At 44.1% G+C, this 17,045-nt stretch overlaps 1 protein-coding gene across 4 annotated transcripts in view; it reads left to right on the top strand.

Annotated features, from left to right (window-relative positions):
* Positions 1 to 17,045, top strand: part of PPP2R2D (protein phosphatase 2 regulatory subunit Bdelta) — a 49,740-nt gene that overhangs the window by 18,454 nt on the left and 14,241 nt on the right. For 3 of the 4 annotated variants that reach the window (XM_046654449.1, XM_046654450.1, XM_046654451.1), the window contains exons 3-5: positions 8,592 to 8,689; positions 13,124 to 13,289; positions 13,698 to 13,810. In XM_046654449.1, the coding sequence (XP_046510405.1) occupies positions 8,592 to 8,689; positions 13,124 to 13,289; positions 13,698 to 13,810 (377 nt within the window). The remainder of the gene's footprint in view (positions 1 to 8,591; positions 8,690 to 13,123; positions 13,290 to 13,697; positions 13,811 to 17,045) is intronic. The other variant, XM_046654452.1, reaches the window with a different exon arrangement.

The following is a 17,045-nucleotide window of genomic DNA, read 5'->3' on the forward strand; positions in this document are numbered from 1 at the left end:
AAAAAAAAAAAAGAAAGAAAGAAATACAATTGATATTTGTGTGTTGAGCTTGTATCTTACATCCTGGATGGACTTGTTTATTAGCTCTGATAGTCTTTTGTGGATTCCTGAGGATTTTGTAATGTCATTTGCAAACAGATAATTTTGCTGAGTCTTTTTCAATCTGGATGCCTTTTATTTCTTTTCCTTGCCTAATGACCCTGGCTGGAATAGAATGCTTACATTTACTGGAAGTGTCAGAGCAAGCATCCAGGTTGTGCTCCTGGTCTGGGGAGGGCAGGAGTCCGGGAGGTGGCGGTTATTCAGACTTTTCACCAGCAGGTGTGATGTTAGCTGGGAGTTTTTCCTTGGTGTTTCTGATCAACTTGCTTTGATCATGAAAAGGTGTTGAATTTGTCAGAAGCTTCTTCTGCATGTGGGATAACCATGGTTTTTGTCCTTTAGTTCTGTTAATATAGTGTGTTGCATTGATTCATTTTCATATGTTAAACAAGCCTTGTATTCCTAGGATATGGCATACTTTTCCTTTTATTAAAATACTGTTTATTCTTGTAGCAGAGAAATTGAGTTTTGGTTATCTCTTCTGACTTTTCCATTTTAGAATAATTTGCTATGAATTTTTTTTTTAGTGATCTACTGACTAGATAATGATATACAGATTTTTTCTTTTGTCACATTTTATCCAATCTAGTTATGATTTGGAGAAACTCAATTTTGAGTGTTTTCGATTATGGAGTCTCCAGTGGAGAATCTTACTGTTTCTCTTCCACTTTTTATTTTGGTGGAAGCTTATAATTCACTTCTATCAATTCATGTCTGGTTTCTGAGCCGAAAACTTTTGCCTTTGGGGATCTGCTTTAAAAAGACATAATTAGGGGCCAGCCCAATGGCCTAGTGGTTAAGTTCATGTGTTTCGCTTTGGTGGCCCAGAGTTCATGGGTTCAGATCCCAGGCACAGACCTATGCGCCGTTCATCACGCCATGCTGTGGTGGCATCTCACGTATGAAATAGAGGAAGATTGGCACAGATGTTAGCTCAGCAACAATCTTCCTTACCAAAGAAATAAAGATGTAGTTAGAAACGCAGTATACGTATTGCAGTTATTTATATGCAAATATATCTAATTATATCTAATTTTTATATATATACACACACATTTATTTATTTGTGTCTGCTGGTGGAAGTTTTTCCACTTTTTCTTTTAAGTAAATGTGTAATATTCTAGAGTGCTCTATCATTGTATTCATCATAATAAGTGGAGATTATCTGATTTATCTGACATCCTCATAAGACTTTTCTTGGAAAAGCAGATAATACTCCTTAATCAGAATATATCTTGCAGAATTTTTGAGTGTGATTTTCAAAAAGCCTCCTGTCACTTCACTGGTGTTCAGTCCTTGTAATCTGCATGCCGCTCTGACAAGTGCTACAGAGCACAAGGTACATGGCCACACCCTCAGCTCCCCTCTTCTAAGTTCAGAGATAGGGCAGAGAGGTGATCGGTTTAGTACTGGTGGGAAAGGACCTGGGTGGGCTGAGTTAGGTGAACTTGCTGGTAGTGGAAGCACATACTCCTTAGAGAGAACTCAAGAAAGAATGGGAGGGGAGGAAGTGGAGGCACTGAGCGCAGACAGCCGTCCAGCTTTGCTTTAAGAGGAGAGAGAAGTGTAGCGGTGGCTGGAAGGGGATGTGGGGCCAGCCTTTTTTGTTTTTGTCTTTTAACATGAGAGGTCACAGCATTTCTGTTTGAAAACGAGGATGATCTGTTAGAGGGGAGAACAGACGGTGCTGCACAGAGGGAGGATTGTTGGAGGAGCAGGGTCCTTGAGGAGGCTGGGTGGGATAGGCCCTCCTGCCCTGGCTGGTCCTAGCTAGAAGCAGTGGCTCCTCCTTTTGCCACAGGGGAAGGGAGAGCATGTCACGGCAGGTGGTGCATTTGATGGTGGGAGCGTATGGACGATCTCTTCTGGGCACTTCTGTTTTTTATTGAAATAAGCAGAATCATTAATGGAAATTGAGGTGGGTGGCTGGGGTGCCCGGAGTTTGAGGAGAGGAAAAGGTGTGAAGAGGTTGTTGTGAGGTGGGAGGAGGGAGCAGTGATCTGGGCACGTCCAAAGGAAATCAGGGTCTGTGGGTGTGGTGGGACGTGTACTAGTCACTCGTTCACTGTCGTTGCTGTGTGGTCCTCTGCTGTGGGTCCATAATTTATGCACCCTTTCTACTGTTGATGGACAAAGTGGTTGTCCGGTTTTCCCTGGCACGAGCGGTGTGAGAGTTCCTGTTGCTCCCCATCCTTATGAGCACTTGGAACGGTCTTTTTAATTTCTGCCATTTCTGGCAGGTGTTACTTGCCTTTCCCTGACAGCTGACAGGGTTGAATACCATTTTGCATATTTACTGGTCTAGAATCAGTTTTGTTGGTACCTTAAGGGGAAGTAGATGATTGACTTTAACTGTGACCGCTTCTTGGGACTCTTTCTAACACAGTCCCTGGTAATGAGGCGGAGCATGTTAGGAAGAGGGCTGTGGTCTCAGAAAGAGCATGCTGAGCTCCAGGCCTCCCTTCCATCTGCTGGTGTCTGTTTAGGCGAGTGGGGCTGCATTAATTACCTGAAACATACTGTGGTCACCAGCCAAGAGGTGGTGTTTAAATAACTCTCCACACCTTGAACTACCTGAAGGAAGAAAATGAAACTGCTGGAAACTGTATCTCCCATCTAATTGTTGTCATGGGTTCATTTTGTTTTGACAATGACTCAGTAATTTTAGATGATAAGTTCTAAGTACCATATTTTACTTATTTGGTAAATAGACAAGTTGATTGTGGTAGCCGGGCATTGATAGGATTTTAAGCAGGGTGGTAATGCTATTTATGCCTTTAAAAAGATTCTTCCATCTTCTTTGTGGAGACTGGACTCTGAGGGGCAGGAGAGGAAGTGAGGGGGGTTGTTGCAATAATTCAGCCAGAGACGATGGTCACTTTGGACATAGGGCAATGGCGGTAAGATTGACAGAAGTAGAAGAAATGAAATATTCACATTTGTGTGTTTTGTTTTGTTTTGAGAAGCTTAAAAGTTTGGAAAAGTACAAGAATAGTATAACTCCTGTATACTCACCCCCAGAATCTGCCACTAGAGCTATCTGTCTTCCTTCATTTCTGTGGCTCAGTATCTGTGTAAATGATCTGTCCAAGGTTCTAGGCTCCAGGATCCAGTGACAGGTTTCTGGATCTTCGTAATGCTGACCCCATGTGAGCTGGCACATGACTCCAGACATCCTGGTTATCAGCAGCTGTACCATCTCTGGAATCTTACTTTCAGGGGCTGCCCCCTCTCTGATTTCCACCTCCTGTACTTCTGCCTCCGTTGGGCTCCTACCCCACTCCACCTTCCTTCAGTCCATCTTTTTCCTGTCCCTCACCCTTCTCCCTGTGCCTCCCCTCCGCTCAGCTGGATTCCAGGGTCTAACACTGGGTCACTCCTTACTCCTTTTAACCTCTTTGCCTCTCTCAGCCCTGTTGTCATACTCCTGGCAAAACCCCAAACCTAGTTTAAGCTGCCATCTGCCTGCTCTGAGCCTACACCCACGCGACTGGACAGGGTGGCTAGAGACACACAGCTACGGGAGCTGTACTGAATGATCTCATTTACAGTCAGCACTTCATTCACTGAAGTGTCAGTCCCAGGGGCAAGGACTTTTTGCCTCGTATGTCCCCAGTGCCTAGTGCAGCATGCAGCACGTGCCGTATAGTAGTCACTCAGTATGTTTGCTGAATTTAAAAAATAAACTGCTCACCTCAGATCTCACCTGGACGTTGATACTGAGACAGTCCGGCATTTCTCTAGTGTGGTCACTCCTGTCTTTTCCGAGAAGACTTCCTTCATGTGTTCCCCCAAATCGCCTGTACCCCCTCCCTTTCACTCTTAGCAGATTAATCTTCTCTCATTCCTCATTGAAGAAATAGATCCAGTCTTATGAACTCTCATCTTCCCAAGCCCAGGGTCACAGCCTGCTCTTCTGTACCATGCACCCCTGACCCCCTCCCCAAATGGAGGTATGCCTGCTCCTTTCTTCCGCAGCCCCCCACTTGGGCTCTAGACCTCCATTGTTCCTGCCTGTCTTCTAACCCTGTTGTCTCTCCTGCATCATCAGTTTGTCCCCCTACTACATCATGCCCATGGGCACACGGACGTGACTTCACATTCTCCATCTTTAGAAATCCCATTGACTACGTTTCCCCTTGAGTTCTCCCCCTTCCCCCTCCACATTTATTTGTTCCTGCTTCCTCATATCATAGTGATGTTGTCTTACATCCAGTGCCTCTTTCCTTATCACCTGCCCGCTCCCAGCCATGAAGCATCCTCAGCAGCCCCTTAATAACATCTTATACTGCTAACTTCTGATTTCCTGATTTTGAACAGTAAGTACTGACTTCCTGTATGTATGATAACTGATATTTTGGCTCTTTTAATAACATCACCTTCCGCCCACATGGGCCCCTCTCCCCCCCAAAGAAGGGAGTTGAGGGAATTCTATTACAAGTCTTGGTTATGTCAGTATTAAGTTGACCATGTAAGTACTGGTCATTACCGATATATGTATTCTTTTTTGTACAAGTTTTCATTTTTCCTAGAGCTAATGATTGCCTAATTTTTTCATATACTTAGTTTTCTGTCTTTAGTGCTGTTTTTTCTTTTTAAACAGACACGTCAACAGATCTGTCAAATACCTGGTAGTAACTTTTCCCAAACACACCAGCTAATGCTCAGCCTTTCTTTGGCCAGACAGCCTCTCCTAGCCAGTCTTTTCCTGCCTGGACTGCTGTCTCCAGGGCTGGTGGCTGCATGGCTCCTGTCTTGGGACTTCCTATACCATTGTAGGATGTCAGATCCCCCATTTTCTTTTGCCTTGGTTTATTCTCATTTTGCCACATTACATCTTCTAGTGGTTTCCTGAGAAAGGAATTTGTGTTGTTGTTTTACTCTTTGCATGAATTATTTTTTCTCAGAATCTTGAGGGTGACTGGTCTTCCATCCCCCATTTTCATGCATCCTTTGTGGTGCCGTCTGATTCCCTTTGTGGGTGACCCATTTGTTTTCTCTGGAGAATTTGAGAGCCTCCCTTTTATTCTTGGTGTTCTAGATTTCACAGTGATGTGCCTTGTGCTGGGTCTGTCCAGCAGTTGTGGGGGTGCTCCATGGACCCTGTCAGCCTGGAAATGCAGGTGCTTCTGCTTGGGGAAACTCTTGTCTTGCTCCTTTGGTTTTTTCCCTTCCTTTTCTCTGTCGTCTTTCTGGAACTTAACTGGATGATGGGCCACCTAAATCAGTCTTCTGATTACCTCTTCTTTCCTGTTGTCTATCTCTTTGTCTTTTTGCTCTATGCTTTAGAAGAGGTCTTGAGTTTTAAAATTGTTTACTATTACCATTTGAATTTCAAAGAGCACTTCCTTGTTCTTTCTTCTTTTTTGTAGCATGCTACTCATCTGCTAGGGACCCCACTGGATGTAGTGACATCCTGCCCCCACTTACTGCCTGGGGCTGCCACTGCGGACGAGCCGAGTAAAGTGCCCAGCACCTGCTTCTCTGTCAGACGTGGGTGACAGCAGCCCTGCCTCAGGCTGTTGTGAGGCTCACCAGGTTCCTACAGGGGTTGTGCTTGGTTAGAACAGCACTTGGCACCTAGCAAGCACTCAGCCAACACTGGTAATGGGATTACTGTTATTAGGAATTAGCTCCTTGTGGACATTAATTGTCATTTCTTTGACATTTTATTGATGCATTGTCCCTTTTTGCTCCAAGTCCTTTGTTTGTTTTGGCATTTTCTCTGCATGGCCGCAGATCCTGAGCTGTTGGTTCATGTTTAAGATGGAGCCGATAGGTAGTTCTGTGAGCAGGTGGGCCTTTTCACCTGGAGGGCTTCCCCGTGGTTGGTCGTTTCTTTAAACACCCAAGCTGTTGAATTTTGAGGCCTTTTCTCCCGGGCTTTGGCATTTCGGAGAGAAACCCTGGGGATCGTGGAGCAGTTCACTCCTGGCGGCCAGCATTTGGGAAGCAAAGAAGTGAGAGTAGCCGTGTGCTCCTACCTGACAGGAGAAGGGTGGTTTGGGGACCCAGTGGTTCTGTAAGCAGACTTTCTGCCATCTCCCTGCCCAGCACCTAGTACGGAGCCTGCCCAAGGCCCTTGGCACGTTGAGACCTTCGCCTCCTGCGCAGAATTTCGAGCATCATCAGTCAGTCCCCACTCCTCTGGCCCCTTGCCGTCATCCACGTTTGTCAAAGCCTGCTCACACTCGCTGCCTTGTAGACCGATGCCTATTCACTTTCCTTCTGGCACCTTAGTGCAGTTGGGAAGGAAAGGAGATGAGCACATCGCATGAGCTACCACACTTGACTGAAAGTCTGAAATGGTTCTTAGGGGCTGCTGAGCATGGGTCATAGTTTTTGAGGATGATGTAAACACTTAGTAAGTTCTGCAGAGTGCCTCGGTGTGGGCTGTTTGTGCCATTGCAAAGGAGCCTCCCTTTGGCTCTTGAAAGAGACCTGATGCCACCAGGATGGCCAGGAGCTGCTGGTCTGTGCTATGCACAGGGGCTCCTGGCCGCTCAGACAGAAAAGGGACAGAATTGGAGTCATCTCACAGCACATGGTAGTTTTAAAATACCCGCCACAGTGTCCTCAGTCAGTACCATATTTATGCTTTTAGCATCAGTCTAGTTTTGTAAAGTAATGTCTATCAGATTAAATTCATGTTGGTAATTTAAATTTTATTGGTTTTGTAATTTTGTTAGTATTTACTTTGTATATTTATTTTGATTTTAGAGCTCTTCTAAACTCTACAGAGGGTATTTCTAATTTTAGGTTCATACATATTTATGTAGCTTAATGAAAATAATTTCTCACCACTGGCAGACATCGGAGTTTCTCTTTTAAAAGATTCACTCCATTTTAATTAAGTTTGAAAATCACTGACAGAGCTAGAATACCATTAATTATATAATATTGTACCCCCCCGGGTATAAATGACATAGATTTAGTTAGTCCCTTTTAGTCCAGTACAGAATATTTTAGTTTCATTCAAGCCAATTAGGTTATTTTGAGTATTTGATTTAAAAAGTGACACTTCTAACAAGAAGCAGCTTAATCCTTTTTTAAAGTCAGTAAATTGTGCCAATACAATAAAACTTGTTTTGCAGGAAATCACATTAACAATTATTTTGTTGTTAATTTTTTCTGCTTTTTCTCCCCAAATCCCCCCAGTACACAGTTGTGTACTGTAGTTGTGGGTCCTTCTAGTTGTGGCACATGGGATGCCGCCTCAACGTGGCCTGACAAGCAGTCCTGTGTCTGAGCCCAGGATCCCAACCGGTGAAACACTGGGCCGCCAAAGCAGAGTGCGCGAACTTAAGCACTCGGCCACTGGGCCGGCCCCATTAACAATTGTTTTGATTAAAACGTTTTTGCAGGCTTTGAAGAATTGCATTATATTATGCCCACTTTGTGGAGGGGAATTCTTCAAGTAGTTTCAACTTTGGGGTTCGTTTCCTATTAGTAGATAAGTTGTTTGTAATCGCCATTTAGCAGTATTTATCTTGAAACGCTTGTGACCTCAGTGGTGCTGTGGCCCTGGTGTGTGCAGAGCAGTCACATTCCTTTGCCAGTAGGACAGGCCCTTTGGGTTGGTGCCCAACCCAAATGATGAGTTTGTAGTGATGCAGCCTTTCTTTGGAGCGGCCAGAGATGAGATTTTCTGGGGCAGCTGACTGAGAGTCCACTTGTGGCCATAGAATGAGCTGACACCAGCCCCTTGGAGACCACACCCAGTTCTTTGTCTGTATTCAGTCAGCTCTCAGTGCACCTGAGCTCCAGAGGAAGCCACTAGAGTCCATCATGGGGTATTTTTCCCGACTCTGTAGTCTGTGTCATAAATCCAGATCAAGTATTAGCCGTAGGACACCTAAGGACTTTCCCAGCACTTGGCTTTGTTCTTGTACCCTGGGCCACCCCTAGTGAGCTGATACCCAAGGTCTTTGTGTTGATAGTGTCAGACATCTCAGGTGCCTGACCGACAGTAGCTCACAGGTAATGATGTCATCATTATGAATGGCGGTGACTTTATCCAGACAATGAACTAGGACCTATACTGTCTATAATGTTATTTTGTGCAGAAGCCAACTGAAGTTACTGCTTAGAATAAAATATTTCTGTTAATATTAGGCCTGCTTTACAAAATTAGGCAGCAGTCTTCTAGGACAATTGTTTTCTGTTTTTTTCCTTCTCAAAATTAATTTTCTGCATTTTTACCCTATATCCTTATATGAAGACAACCCAGTCTAGATAAATCTTGGTGCACCAGGGACAAGGCATTAAATCAGTTGAGCAAAACCCATAAATGCATATGTGCTTGTGGGTTCTGGGTACCAGCACCAAGAAGTGGCTGCTGAATAATTACAAGTTTCCTGTGAAAATTCCAGGGAGAAAGTTTTGTGTATGTTTATCTTTCTTTGATCCTTTTTATTGATTTTTTTATATTCATTGTGACTCCTCTCAAAATCATAATCTGGTAAATTGCTTTTATATTTTCTTGACAGCTGATATCATCTCAACTGTTGAATTTAATTACTCTGGAGATCTTCTTGCAACAGGAGACAAGGGCGGCAGAGTTGTTATTTTTCAGCGGGAACAAGAGGTCAGTAATTTACAATCCACAAACCAAATGAAATCATTCAGCCCTCTCAACACTTACAAGGAAGGAAGCACAATTGTTTCGGTTATACCACGTTAACCATATAGAATCTTCTTTTAGAAATTATCTCAGGGGTGAGCGAGAACATATGTGTTTCAGCTCACTGACATCTAACCACTGAGCCCCATGAAGTCCCCAGTGCCCTTGTCTTTAGGGTAGGAAGCAAGTCCTTGCCCTACGCTCAGGTTGGTGGGGTTCTGCATTTATTCGCTTTCATCCTGTAGTTACTTGAAGTGGCTGTCTGTGAATTCTCTTCCCAAGCCCGTGGCGGTGCTGTAATGCTCATTCAGTGAATGGCTTCCACAGCACGACCTGCAGAGGAGATCCTGTGTGTCTTGTGTGTGAATTCTCTCCCCGTCCTCAGTCAGACGCGCAGCACTGGTTCCTCCACGCCCCTTTGAGGGCTGCCCTGTCAGTGCTGGGAAGAGAGGGAGGCCTCAGAACCTGGGCCTTAGAGGAGCCCATGCATGAATCTCATGCAGGAGCACTGGTTTTAGGCCGTTCCCCTTCTTTGTGGGGGCATGCCGTGGGGGGCACTTCTTTTTGTTATGCATGAGAGGAGAATGGGAAGTAGGACAGGGCTTGCCCATCTTTTGCTTCTGGTGAACCTCATCAGACTTCTTAATGGGGCCGACAGAGGAAGCAAGGTAATGGTCTGTGGTGCAGGCATTCCCAGCAAGAACCGCAGCACAGCAGGCCTGGGTTTCTGTAAAGTGTCTGTCCTGCTTTTTCCTTGACAGGCTCACAAATAGGATTCCTGTTCATCCTGTCTGTTTCCTGGCAGATCAGTGGGCTGTTACTTTTTCATCTCCAAATTTAGTCTGAATTTCTGTGATAAAACTTTGGTATGGAAGCTAGCAGCCCCTTGTTCCCTTCCGTGTAGATCTTCTGCCCTGGCGCCAGTGAGGGGTGCTTAGGGGCTTCTGTAGGAGGGTGAGCCCTGAGCCCCCAGTGAGAGTGGAGGACTGCTTAGTAAATGGGAAGAGATTTATGGGGTACCAGCGTCTCATTAGTAAAATATAGCTGTTGCAGCTTTTATTTTGATTATGTCCATATAAATTAAAATTTTTTTAAATCTTATTTTCTCATTTGGGATGGTGAGAATTCTTTGTGAATATTATATATATTATCATTAATCTTTCTAACTCGTCACAGAAAATTTGATAAGTTTATAATTTTGCATTCTTATCCCAGAGGTAGATTATCACACTGTGCTGCTTAAAAAGAACTCTATACTTTACTTTTTTCAACAGAAGTGAAAATGGGCGGTGGTGTTTGAATATTACTTTTAGCAGAAGGAATATTTAACAGATTGCTGAATCATAGCTGTCTTTAATTTAACAGGTCACTTTTAGCTCCTTAAAGTTTGCCATTTTAATGATATCCTTATAGAATATGAAATTTTTCTTGTTTTTTGGGGGGTCGTTGTTTAAACCTAAAACATTCTAGCTTCAAATGTGAAATAGATTGTGGTAAAATTCAAACATCTTGCTATAAATAAATACATTGGGCATTAGAGTTTTGAGAACCTGTCACATTGTGTTTAGTTCAGATTGTAAGTCATTGTTATGTGAATTGACAGATTAGCAGCAAGTCCCTAAAGATGTTTAAATTTGATAAACCTTACCAATTACAGCTTAATAAACCCTGGGCAACATTTTCCCCCCATACTTTTCTTCATATTTTCGTTAGCATAAAAAGAGCTTTCAAATTCCATCTGCTTTTAAAATATTCTAGTGGTTGCTATGTATACTCCTCACTGTAGACTTGAGTTTTCCAGTGTGGATAAGAGAGTAGAAACTCACTGTATTTTCATCCATAACCAAAGATACAATTGACGATATTGCAGCAGCACTAGGATGAAACTGCTGCCAGTTGAACTGCCACAGCTCTCAGTTAGAAGCTGCATCAAGGTTTCAGAGGTGTCCGCACGTGCAAGTTAGAATTGCTGAAGCAGAGAGGATTGCTGAAGGGTAAGGCAGTGCCCTGCTAGACTGGGGAAGGTGCCGGATGTTAGGTTAAGATGTCTGCTTGATGGGGAGCCATTGGAAAGTCCTGGCTGTGCAGAAGGCAGGAGGTAGGAAGCATAGTTAGCAATGTGATTTTCAGGGCTTTTCCTGTTGGGCAGCAGAGCCCTCTGTCCAAGGAAGCCCAGCGTGTAAATCTAAGGGAGCAGCATTTATGGATGTGGCTCTTCAGCCCGCGGCCCTTGGAGCTCAGCTTTGCAGTTCACTGTGCATCAGGCCTCCCAAGATCTTTGGCTCCCACCGCTCCGCAGAATCCCTCCTATTTGAGTAGTTCATCTAGTTACGTCAGAGAGCAGCATGCCTACGAACACAGTGAGCGTCAGCCTCCCTTTCCTGAGTGTTTATCCTGTCCCAGCGGCTCAGGCTGGAGCCCTAGCGGGCTTGGGCTCTGCTCTTCCGCTCAGAATCGATCGCCATGTCCTGGCAAGTCTCCCTCAGAGTCCCTTGCTCTCACCTTTTCTGCTCTTACCTCTCCCTAGACATGGCGTGAAGACCACTCAGTGCTTAGAGGCCCCTCACAGGCTGATGGAGATCTCGGAGCATTGGACAAGAGTGGAGGGGTTCAGCGGTCGACTTGGGTTGGGTCTTTGGGGTGGGGGTAAAGTGCAGGAAGCAGCAGGAAGACAGCCCGCAGCGAAGGAGCGTCTGTCTCGGCTCTTGGCGGGCACGGCCAGGGAAGTACAGGCAGCACTTTGACGTGGGCCTTCACTTCACTGCTCCCATTCTTCTACTTTTTCTTAGTAGGTTAATGTCTTACGGCATGGGACTTATTGATTCTACAGATTTTTCTTTGTAAATGTTTGATTTTGTTGTGTTTATGCGAGTTAGGAGTACCTTTTGGTGTATTACACTTTTTTGTCGAGGGGGTGGGGGTAGTGAAGAAGGAGAGTAGTTTAAATAGCATTAACCACCAAGACAACCGACTCGTGGAAATCATGTAACAGCAATTTCCAAGGTCCTGCCGAGGAAGGCTTGATTTCAAGGAATATACGATACTTAAGAAGTCACTGCGGTGGAGAGACTTGGGTAGTGTTTTGCTGTGTTTTCTCGTAATAGTGATCCTAATTCAGAAATATAAAGAAGTATCTAGACATAAAGGTTCATTTGTTTAGTTCAATTTCTTTTACACACTTACTAAAGTGTTAAAAACGGAAGATTTTATATATTGATTATAGAGCAAGAATTAAAATATTGGTCTCTTTGATTTTTAATTATGATATATTTAATATGTCATAGAAAATGTCATTTTGGACATACAGAAGGTATCAGAGATGAATATAAATATACTAGTGAACCCACCACCCAGATGTTATGGAAGAAAAGAACCCTCAGCACAGAGATGTGCGCCCGTTGTACCCTTCCCTCATTTCGTCTTTCTGCTTTACTCCCAAGTCTTATCTTACTCTCCCTCTGTCTTCCCAGAGTTGGCCGTTACAGTCATGTACCACACAACGCTGTTTTAGGTCAACAGCAGCGGTCCCGTAAGATTAGTACCGTGTTGCCTAGGTGTGTAGTAGGCTGTGCCATCTGGGCTCGTGTAAGTGCACTCTATGATGCTTGCACAATGACGCGATCACCTAACGATGCATTTCTCTGAGAACATGTCCCCGTTGTTAAGCAATCATGACTGTATTTTGAAGGTGGCATATGTCCCAAGCGTGCTTGTCTCCTTTTACTACAATCTATAGAATTGTTTTGTGTGTCAAAAATTTGCATAAAAGGTAACGTACTATGGGTATTTTTATGCAACTTGCCTCTCTTACACAGACTGCAGTTTTTGCCCCTGCTGGTCCATTTATTGTAACTGCTGGATGGTGTTCGTTGCATGACTGCTATTTAGCAGGCTTCTTCCCTGGTCAACAAGAGCATTGTGTTGGCTGGCTCGTACAGGTGAAGGTGCAGTGCACGTCCCTGTGGCCAGCTCCTGGAGACCTGGGCCAACTCAGCAGACTCTCCCCAGGGCCAAATTGCAAACATTCCCACCTGGTGGGCCTCTCTCACAACTACTCCCCTCTTGCGGGGTAGCACAGAAGCAGCCAGAGCCTGTGCCTGTACCAGGGAGCCTGGCTGTGTTCTGGGAACCCACACTCACTCCCGCGGGGGGCTGGCCGTGGCAGCCCCGGCCCTAGAGGGGATGCCAGAAGTGGAAGAGAGGGGCTGGGAGGTCGTCTTTCTTACTTGTTTTTCCAAGTAAATTAATTTTGAGGGTCATCTGTTTGACATTTTCTTGACCCAGGATTTTTTTTAACTTTTAAAAATGTGTGTGGTCATTTGATATTCAACTTGGTCATACTAAATTTTTCTCTGCCCCGTGCTTTGTTCATTAAAACAGCTTCATGTTTCATTGCAGAATAAAAGCCGCCCTCATTCTAGGGGAGAATATAATGTTTACAGTACCTTTCAAAGTCATGAACCAGAGTTTGACTATTTGAAAAGTCTAGAAATTGAGGAAAAAATTAATAAAATTAGGTGGTTACCACAACAGAATGCTGCTCATTTTCTGCTCTCTACAAATGGTAAGAACTTTTTTTTTAAGTGGTTATTTGATTTAGGATTTTATTTTTAATTTTTTGTGTGTGGGTTACTTTTTATTTTAACCCATTCTAGAAGTTATTTCTGCTTTAACCTTCGGGAGGAGTGGGTAAATTATTAGCTAGGTAGCAAGTGGTAGGTTGAAAACTCAAAGTATGCAAAAACACTCACACACACTCCCAGTGTGACATGACTCAGCTTTGTGTATGTTTCTGCATCTTTACTTTCTGTGGGAAACAAAATATTCATCCATAATGAGAAATGCCGATGTTCAAAGACTCCTAGCTCATAGACCAATGTAGAATCGCAGAGTTTTGTAATTAATACTCAACTAATAGTGGTACGTGATATGGTTTTTCTTTTAATATGGAGAATGAGGTTTTTATTTTCAGATAAAACTATTAAGTTATGGAAAATAAGTGAACGGGATAAAAGAGCAGAAGGTTATAACTTGAAAGATGAAGATGGACGGCTTCGAGATCCGTTTAGAATTACAGCACTACGGGTATACATTTTCTTTAAATTATCTGATGCTTTTCATAAATTAATCAAAAGTAATGCTTAAGTTAGCTGTTTAGAGAATACTATTGAGTAAAAATACTATGAGATATGCCTTCTTGATTCATAAAAGTTATTTGTAATAATCATAATCATGTTTATGTATATGTGTTAAAAACAAGATTCCTCATATTTTCACAAAAGCAAAAATTCTCTCATTATCTTCAGAAAATAGAATACTACTAAAGAAAAGACTCAGATTTAATTTCACAAGAGAAATCTTTCTAAATGTATCAGCTGCCTTTCACTCTGAAGGTTCACAATAGCACACTGGTCAGAATGAAGGCTGGGGGTTCGGGACGCTTCCCTAGATGAAATAACAGGTTGTAGATGCAATAGGATAGTTTTAATTGAATTTCCTCTGGGTTAGCTAGGGCAGGTTCTGATGTTTCAGACTTCTTTGCCTGTCCATCCATGAGCATCATTACTTCTTTTTTCTAATTGTTAAATTCTTCACTCCATTTTTGGTGCCCCTAGGTACAGTATGAAATGATCATATTTCATCACTTCTGATACCTAGATGTTTTTTTACATTTTGACGTCCCTGAAATTGAGTAAAACTTAAAATCTCAGCGTCTTGTAGTTGGCCCAGTGGTGCACACCCTTAGTGGTGTCTTAAGTTAGCTGAAATTCGGGAAAGGTTAAACAAACGCGAGTCCCACCCAGACACCCCGGTGAGACACAGAGGTGCTGCCCTGTGAGTGCTCAGGGCCAAGTGGCAGCAGGAGAGTGGCACTAGCTCCCGGGAGGCCCTGGGACAGGCCTCTGCCCAGTACCTCTGGAAACTGTGGGCTGGGGGCTTGTTTTTAACAAGGTGCTCCCTAAAACAACTCTGCATGGTACGTTTGAGAACTCTTGGCTGGTTTGTTTGTGTTTAAACAGGTTTTAGAACTTTGTTAAAATATTGTGTATCAAATGAAGACCTGATGAACCCATTCCAGATGAGTAGTTGAGGTGCTGCACAGGAGGACGCTGTACGCAGAAACCTTTCCCCACTCCACACCCCCCTGTAGGGACACTGGGCGCAGGGTGTGTGAGCTCTCCTGTGCTGGGTGCATGCATGGTGCTGAGATAGCAGGTACACAGGACAGAGGCATGGCCCAGCAACAAAGGCCGCGCTACTAGGAGTTAGGAACCCATTGGAGTGAGACCAGGTAAGTGTTCTGAGGAGAAGTGCAGGATGCGACAGTTGTCAGAAGACCTCTGGGTCCATAGTGTCGCCATATTTCCAAGGGGTTGAGACTAAGAAAGATAAGTAATTTGCTCAAATCTAGTTTCTAGAACCCCAATTTGAATGAAGATGTTGGATCCAAACGTTGGTAACTTTTAATAGGCCATGCTACTGCTTTTGCATCCATGAATTAGTGACAGCTTTTAGATAAAGCACTGTTAGTGACAGTAACACTAATTTTATAGTTCCCGACAGGTAAACCGTGTATTTTAAATCATAAGTGTAATAGAACGGTTAAGGCACTGGGTGTCCTATGGGGTGTACTTAACCCCACTCCCACCCCGTCCATCTCTCCCCTGCCTCCCGCCCGAGCACGCTCACCCCTCTCTTGGCAACCCAGGTTCCTCCCATAACCAGGCCTGCTTCACCACACCGTGATGCTTACATGCCTGTTTCAGAAAACTTAATAGGTCTTAATAGGCCCAATCTTGGTTTTATTCGAGGCTGCTTTTATGCATTTAACCTAAATAAAACTGGTCTAATTGGTGGCCAAAGTGAAGCCTATGAGAGGTAAAGTTCCATCAAGAACTCTTTGATGAACCACAGTGTGGGTAAGAGAGCACAGCTGGGTCACTGTGGACAGTGACATCTTCATGAGCTCACCCGTCTCAAAGTCCAGCATGGGCTGTTAATTTGTCTCTACTGGGTAAGAGTCAGAAATGTTGCTCTTTTTAAATTTTGTTTTCCTCTTAAATTATTTTCTTGCCAGAAAAGGGATTTATGAAGGACTCTTTCTATTGTATGTATTATAGTTGTCACATGATTTGATTCATTAGAGACTTGTTAGAGGAGTGTGGCAGGTCTGTCCTATGCCCATAGAACTGACACTTCCTGCTCTAGAGAATGCAAATGTGTGGTCAGGCCTTAAGTGATTTAGAACGAGGGAAGTATTTCTGTATCTGTTACCCCAAGTTCATTTTTACAGGATTTTGGCCAGAGAAGACTAAATTGGGAGATTTCCTCCCAATTTTTTTTTTTTAGTTTAGATTTTTTTTTGTTGTTAGTTCCTAGACTGGATTCTGACTCCTGGTGATCCTGTGTCCAGCAGAGTGGAGCCCTGCCCGGTCTTTCTGCGCCGTCCTCTCCCCTTCCCACACTGTCGGACAGTGCTCCGCTGCTATTCACAGGGTTTTCCTGGCCAGTATCGTTAATTTTTTTTTTTTTTTTAAAGATTCTGCTTTTTTCTGCTAGGTGTCAGTGGTATTGGGCCTTTTTGTCTTTCTCACATGTGGACGCTTTCACCCATGAGTGCATCCCTGCCTCTGGCTTGGGCCACACGTGTGCTCGAGCTGGCGTCCTCCCTCTCATCCTTCCCCTGGCTAACTCCTCTCCACTTTTTCCGTTTCTGTGTAGATGTCCAATTCCCTGGGAAGCCTTTTCTGACCACGGCATTCGTCACAGAGATGATGTTTTTGTGCTTTTCTTTTTTTAACCTTTCATTGAAGTATAATATAAATACTAAAAAATATCTCTGCCGTATAAGTGAACAGCTTTGTGAGTGTTCACAGGCTGGACCCGCACATGTAGCCAGCACCACATCAAGAAATGGCACTTCATCAGCTCCCCAGGCCCCCTCCCAAGGCTGGTGATGTGTACACTGAGCGGCAGACCACTAATGGAGTGAAGGAGAGGGCTCACACGCCTGGCTCGTGCCCTGGAGGCAGCGCCTGCAAGGGGCAAAGAAAGGGAGGGTCTTGCCTGGTCTCCTGTGAAGACTGTGCTGTCAGGGGCTCATGGCCGCAGGGACAGACAGGAGTGTGAAGCCCCCGTCAGCGCGGTGCCCTGCAGGCACTTTGCTTAGGTGCCGCTTTCATCCTCTTTTCTTCAGCAAAATGGAATCAGCCTTGGTCGTGGCAGCAAGGAGGAACAGCTGGGAATAGACAGTATCCCATTTTGTAGCCTTTTGTCACAACTCTGTTAATCGGTTATTTTGGGTATTACCTGTACAAAA

Source organism: Equus quagga, chromosome 2, assembly GCF_021613505.1.
Source record: "Equus quagga isolate Etosha38 chromosome 2, UCLA_HA_Equagga_1.0, whole genome shotgun sequence".
Taxonomy (NCBI): Eukaryota; Metazoa; Chordata; class Mammalia; order Perissodactyla; family Equidae; genus Equus; species Equus quagga.